Source organism: Ammodytes marinus (assembly GCF_949987685.1).
Source record: "Ammodytes marinus genome assembly, chromosome: 16".
Lineage (NCBI taxonomy): Eukaryota > Metazoa > Chordata > Actinopteri > Uranoscopiformes > Ammodytidae > Ammodytes > Ammodytes marinus.
In genome coordinates, this window is record NC_137220.1 from 11,201,542 (window position 1) to 11,208,346 (window position 6,805).

Below are 6,805 nucleotides of genomic sequence, written 5' to 3' on the forward strand. Positions count from 1 at the left end.
CCAAATACACCACCTTGAGTATATGAATACTACTGTAATCTTGCCCCTTCAGTAGAAAAACCAGGTGCCTTCCATTGGAGAAAAAATTATGCGGTGCCATAGATGGTATTTTTTAAATGACTTGGCCTCTACGAGCAATTGGTTACATTGTTGATAGTTCCCTATTTTTATTACAGTGGTGCTGTAATTATTGTAATATTTAAATATGTCACATAATAAAATCCTTCTAATTCTAAACAGGACTTGGGGCTGTGTAACTGTAATTTCAGATAGACTATACTTTCTGCATACTGATGCTTTTTATATTTGTTGCTTAATTCTAAATAAAACAAAGTATCAAATCAACTAAGAGAAATTGTCTATATAGGGTAGGCCTAATACTGTACACTACATCAAAGAAGAAGATGGTTCTATCCTCTTTCTCCAGTAGCGTCCTTCCGGTTCAGGGGCGTGTCCGTGGCCCCGCCCAGCTGCGCGTGCGTTTCCTTTTGAAGCGAGCGCGTGTCTGTGTCGAGTATTGCCTTGTCATTGTAACCATTGAGAGAAACGCGTGGTCAGCGGCACCACCGACAGCTCCTCTGCAACCTATAACTGGTAAGCTGGCATTTTAACAAACAAAAGCCCTTTGTACGGAACGCACCTCTTCCTTGTTTTGTTTTCTTACACATACAGCCTGAAATAAGTTGTCGCTGTAACCAGCAGTGATTTGTATACGGAAGAGAAGCACCAAACTTGTTTAGACGTGGCGCTTTGGATGCTGTTACCAGATTCCGTGCCTGCCAGGCTAAATTGTTTTTGTCTGGCGTGCTAACGGTAGGTGCACGCCACTCCCCGCCTGCCTGCATGGCCACATTGTGCACTTCATAAAATGCAAATGTTCTTATCTTATCGATTTTCACTGCAACATTTAGCTTTTTGACGTGGGATTCGACTGAATTTTTAAAAATCTTATTGTTTGTTCAGTGAATGTAAATATATTTGGTCTGAACTATACCCTAAACAAAAATATGATATTCTCTTCACTCACTCCGCCATTTACTGTTACTGTCCCTTAAAAAACGACTGATTTGTATTTCTTTTTTCATTTATGCATCCGTTTTGGTTTCGGTTATTGTGTTTTCCTGGTTGTGCAAATGTGTTTGCCTTTTTTGCTACATTGTGTTGACTTAGTTTTAGTTTTTTTGTGCTTCCCTTTCTGACACGGTGTGGTTTCAAACATATGTTAAATTCAAAGTTTATATCCAAATCATTTAAAACACCCTGCCACACGTTTGAGGTCGCTACACTATGAGGTAATCGCACTTTAACACGATGCCCCCATTTTCCATTTGTTTAACTACCCTTTGTCTGTGTTTGCTGGCAAGGTTTGGCGCAGTTGGTGCATGCAAGGTTGGCATACTGCGTTTTGCCTGTGTGTCTGCACCAGAGGTTGAATGTCTTTGTGTTTTTTTAACCAATTGATATTCGGAAGATAATGCCACCATATTGCCCCCACCCCTAGGGTAGCCTATATGCAGAACAAATAAGGACATAGCTTCAAAGGTTATTGCAGGTCTAATGTATTGAACTGCATATGATTTGTCCAACCCTCAAAATCATCAAAAATGTGCTGGTTAATGTGTAAGATCCACCCACATTGAGAAACTTTCCTGTTGAGCCATAATGACTCCAACCCTTATAAAAACGATTTGATTTCTGCCCTCTAGAGGGTTGCCATGTAAAAAAAAAAAAAAGAGGTGACTATATTTCAGTATTCAACTTGATCTTTTTTTTTCTAAAATAAAAAAAGGCTGTAAATAGGCTTCCTGTTTTACACACTGTTTCCCAGCACGTCTGAATATTATAAGTGGTGTTGGTTAAATAACCAATTTGATCAAAATGTATTATTAATAATAGAAGTAGGCCCAAAGCCCACAATTTAAATGTGTGCGTTTAAATGCTTTTCAGTCTGATTTTGGTGGGTTGGGCTTTAATGTTTTTAAAAGGCTTTCAAATGAGTCACCGGTCTAAATAAACAATTTATTTTCTCTTTTTTTTATTGTGTATTTATTTATTGAAGGTACATGGTGTTGAGTAAAGTGAGACTTTAAGGCCAGACATGGATTCTGAAACGAGTGCGTTGGAGAGTCCACAGCGAGAGCAGCAGCAGCAGCAGGAGCAGGCTGTAATGGAACAAGAGGTCATGTCCAAACTGCAGACGCCAGAGGAGCCTGAGAACCTACCAGCTGCTGAGGAAGAGCCCGAGCAGCTGCCTGTGAACGGACACGGTGCAGAAGAAGCCATGGATTTGAACCAGACAGAAGAGCCGAATGTGACGGATAATGTAACACTGCTGCTGTCTGTGGAAAAACCAGAAATGGAGATTGTGGAAGAGAGCTTGCCCACAGAAAAAATGGAGGTTGAGGTTGAGAGCTGCTCGCCCACAGCAGAAGAACCTGAAATTGAGATTGAAGAGAGCCGCCCGCCCACTGGAAAATGTGACATGGAGTCCGTGCCTGGTGAGGTGGCATCATCACCAGATCCAGATGAGTCATCTGAAAAGGTCTCTGACCCAGTCGAGGCTTTCAACAGAGAACCAGAAATCATCCAGCCTGAACAGCAGCAGCAGTCTGTGCCAGAGAATGACCCAGAGCCTCTGCCTGTGCAAACACCAGCGGCAGACAGTGTCCCTGAACCGGAGCCAGAGAAAATGGCCGAATCAGTTCCAGAAGCTGAACAACCACAAGAGCAAACATTACCAGAAGAACCGGCCGCTCTGCAGCAGTCACCCATCAAAGAAGAGATAGTGTCAGAAATGGCGGAAACCGAATTGCAGACTACGTTTGAGGTGGTAGAAGAATTTGTTGCCAAAAAGGAGGCGTTCCTCACTGAAGCCACAGTCGAAGAGGAAAAGCCAGCGGAGAGCGTGTTGGCGGACGAGTTGGTTTCCATAGAGAAGCTAACAGAAGCTCTGACGTTGAAAGAGGAGGCTCCGGCTGAGATTGTAAATGTGACGCCTGCGGAGGACGTGAAGAAAGATGTTGAACCAGAGAAATCAGTTGAGTCGGGTACTGTGAAGGGAGCCGAAGCAGCAGAAGTTGAATCTGAGAAGAATGACGCTGAACATCAAAAGGAAGAGGAGGACACAGTCCCGGCGGCTGGCTCCCTGGCCTTTGCCCTGCTGGAGAAAGAGCAGACCAAAGACACCATGCGATCCTCCCGTACCCTGGTCGTCCTCCGAGGCCTCCCGGGGAGCGGTAAAAGCTTTTTGGCACGGGCCATCGCCGACGCCTACAAAGACCACTGCTCAATTGTCTGTGCCGATGACCACGGTGTAAAGCCGGAGAATCCAGAAACGTCTGCGGATGGCTACAAGGCTCTGGATGAGGCTGTGGTGTCCTGTGCAGGGAACACAGCCTCCACGCTGGTGGTGGTGGACGACACCAACCACACCCAGGATCGGCTAGCCCGTCTGGGGGAGATCGCAGAGCAACACCACCTGGTCGCGGTCTTTCTGGAGCCGCGTACCGAGTGGAGCCGAGATCTGGCACAGCTCACCAAGAAGGCTGCCAAGCGTGGACTAGAGGAAGCTCAACTGGAAGCCATGAGAGGTTCTCTGGAGGAAATGACCCTTCCTCTTTACTTTGGCTGGTTCCTTCTCTCCTCCGTGCAGGAAAAGGTTCGGTGCACGTCAATGGACTTCCTGAAAACGCTGGACACCTTGGAGGCCTTCAAGAAACACCTGATTGACTGTGAGTGTACTTAAAGTTGTTTTATTTATTAAAAGGGATTATTATTTTAGGTAAAACATATCTATAAACTGTCATGGTTAGGATGAAACTGATCTTTTTTATTCCTTTGTATTGCAGTCACTGGGAAAGCTGAGTCGGAGGTGGATTTGGAGCAGTACTTTCAAGCCAAAGGAACTCTCCATTGCACTACAAAATTCTGTGACTATGGAAAAGCAGAGGGTGCCAAAGATTACGCTCTCACTCCAGTAAGAAACTCTTCTTTGCATTTTATTTCCTTCACCTGGAACTAAATGTAAGACTAGAATTTTTGTAAACAAAACTGTTGCTGAAAACGTTGAAACGGTATCTTTAAAGTAAAGCTTTCTAACTCGTGTTCCAGGGATATAATTTTCCTATGAAGAAAGTTTGTTTATTCAGTTATGAGAATATATTTAAAAAATATCTTCACTTCTCTGACGCACCCAAAGTTACATAGTGCACCTTTTAAATCTTGTGATATGACATAATCCTCCATAATTAATTTTTTTTTCTGCTCCCCCAGGCTGTGGAAGGCTGCTACGGTTCTGTGTTTGAGCTGTCGCTGAGCGCTCTCTTTGTCACCCCTCGCACCGTCGGCGCCAGAGTTTCCCTCACTGAAGAGCAGCTTGTGCTGTGGCCGCCGGCCAATGGCGAGAAGGAGGAGGCGGGGTCTACTGCTGCCTCCCTGGCCCCGGGAAGCCGCGCCCACGTCACCCTGGGCTGTGCAGAGGGTGTGGAACCGGTGCAAACGGGCCTGGACCTACTGGAGATCCTGGCCCTGCAGCAGGAGGGCCAGCAGGGGGAGCCTGTGGAGGAAATGGAGCTGGGTTCCCTCACCTACTACGGCGAGGGAAGGTGGCTGCTCAGTCTGCGAGAGCCCATCTGCACCCCGGCCTGCTTCTCCAGCTTCTACGGCCGCAAGGAGACGAAGCCCACCAAAAAGGAAGCAGAGAAGAAGAAGAAGCAAAGGTGCACCATACTGTAAAATGGCAATCGATTCGTTGGTGGTAGGGGGGGAGGATGTGTGACCGGGGATGACTGGTGAATTTTGGCTTAATCTGTGCAAGGTGTGTGTGTTTGTGCAGTGTTTAGGGGTTAGAGTTATAGCCACCCTAAATCCACAAGCTGTGTGCCTTTTTTTACTGTTGATTTGCACCACAACCCAAGATGCCTTCAAAATCCAGTTAGGCTTGTTAAAGTTCAGTATCTTGTTTCACATATCGGCGCCAGAGTTACGGTACCTGGCAATTTTGCTGAGGGTGCTATTAGCTGCAGTTTTAGACCAAGGTAGTATAGCCTTCTCCAACAGCTCCAGTTATCTGAAAAAATGTAGCTTTTGTCAATGTTTCTCAGTTTCAGTTGTGAGATACTAGGTACTCATTGCATGCATCCCAGGTTAACTATAGCAACATTAGCACATTTCTGACCTACTAATAGTACCTCTGCGCTTCAACAGAATTTGTCTGGTGTTCCCTTTGTCCGAGTTGTAATTTAAAAAGTGTAGCTGTCCTTTCTGTGTGTGTGTGTTTGCGTGTGTGTGTGCATGCGCAGCCTAGCAAATAATTGTTACGATGGCGTACAGGCCAAAGTTATCTATTTGATTAAGTGTATTAGAATGAATGTCATACACAGAGGTCCTTACTTGTGAAATCTTTGCACTGTGCATAGTTTGACAGGGAGAATGCTGATGAATTTGACATTTGTTTCAGCAGCTTGCACTTAGTACTTATCAAATGCTGTGAATCTAAGTTCATGTTTTGCAATCTTTTCTACTGTGCAACACTGCACCATTGCTCCCTTTTATCCTCATTGAACAGCACTTCCATGTATTGCATTTCAATTTGTATTCCTCTGTGACTGTCATTTTTTGAAGGGCAAGTCCTACTTTACGTAGCTCTTATGAATCACTATTTTTGCACTTGTTTTGTACACTTAATAAAAAAAAAAACATGCTTTGCTCCAGTAATGGATGTGTGCTCTGTTCATTAACTATCGATGTAGCATGGTGACGACTAGCATGCAGGCTATTGACTGGGACGTTTCTCTGCACATGGCCATTTTTTCATAGCGTGACTGCGCACTAGTGGTTCTCCCTGTAAACCAGCAGAGGGCGCCCCATCTATTTCCATAATGTTGCCTATAATGAATGAAGTGCTCAGCTGTAATTTCCAAACCCTGTTGCTGGCCCACACTGTGCATCAGACCTCTTGCTCTACTTATCTCATCTTGTTATATATTCAGAATGTTTAACATACTCTAAAACTGCATGTGTGCTAATGGTTATTGTTATTCTTAAAGGCCTACTTCACCGGTTTGAATATGAAAGTGTATTGAATTCTGAGATCCTATGTAGTATAAATGTGCAATTTTTTTTAAAATCGGTTCATCCTAGCCTGAGAAAAGGCAGAAAGAGTGTTTTTTTTAACCCTATATTTCTCTTTCTCGTGACATCACAGAAAGAGAAATATAGGGTTAAAAAAAACGTACTTTGTAAATATTACTGTGATGTCACAGTAAAAGACATCACAGTAATATTTACAAAGTAATTTTTTTTTATCTGTGAGACACAGCCATAGTATTCTCCCAGTCTCCAACAAATGGTGCTCATGCTGTCTGTAAAGATACTGATATACTTTTATACTGCTGCTATGCCCAAAACTATTTCAACCCAAAATAACAGGAAATAAGGGCAAATATTCTGTGTAGTTCAACTCAAGCTTGATAACTTCCTAAGCATACTTCAGACTTTATATAGGTCTACTAAAAAATATACGTGCAGATTAACTGCAATAAAGTGTTTACTCAACACTACATCCTTCAAACTCAAATTAACTACAGGTTTAAGGCCTTGAACTGGTGCTCTAGGCTAAATGTCACACCGTTGAGCTCAATGTGCAGCCAGGATGGCCTGTTTGAGAGTAGTGTTAGTTATGAAGATATTTCCTCATTGGTTACTATGTACATAAAGATCACTGTTAACCAATCACCGTGAGCGGCGGACCATTGCGCTGTTTTCTCTGTAGTGGTGTGTGCATGGGTGTGTGTGAGAGCATTGG

At 43.8% G+C, this 6,805-nt stretch overlaps 1 protein-coding gene across 1 annotated transcript; it reads left to right on the forward strand.

Moving 5' to 3' along the window:
* The first annotated feature begins 474 nt into the window (after positions 1–474).
* cnp (2'',3''-cyclic nucleotide 3'' phosphodiesterase) lies at positions 475–5,715 on the forward strand. The gene is made up of 4 exons (XM_080043701.1): positions 475–594; positions 2,060–3,731; positions 3,849–3,976; positions 4,273–5,715. Exons 2-4 carry the CDS (start codon positions 2,099–2,101, stop codon positions 4,732–4,734), a joined length of 2,223 nt encoding a protein of 740 aa, XP_079899827.1. The 5' UTR covers positions 475–594; positions 2,060–2,098; the 3' UTR covers positions 4,735–5,715.
* The last annotated feature ends 1,090 nt before the right edge of the window (positions 5,716–6,805 follow it).

What these genes read in the sequence shown, in the direction of transcription:
- cnp (XM_080043701.1), top strand. Translation starts at nt 2,099, where the DNA reads ATGGATTCTGAAACGAGTGCGTTGGAGAGTCCACAGCGAGAGCAGCAG. An exon ending in CAAGAAACACCTGATTGACT is followed by an intron (nt 3,732 to 3,848) that starts GTGAGTGTACTT and finishes TTTGTATTGCAG; the next exon opens with TCACTGGGAAAGCTGAGTCG. An exon ending in AAGATTACGCTCTCACTCCA is followed by an intron (nt 3,977 to 4,272) that starts GTAAGAAACTCT and finishes CTGCTCCCCCAG; the next exon opens with GCTGTGGAAGGCTGCTACGG.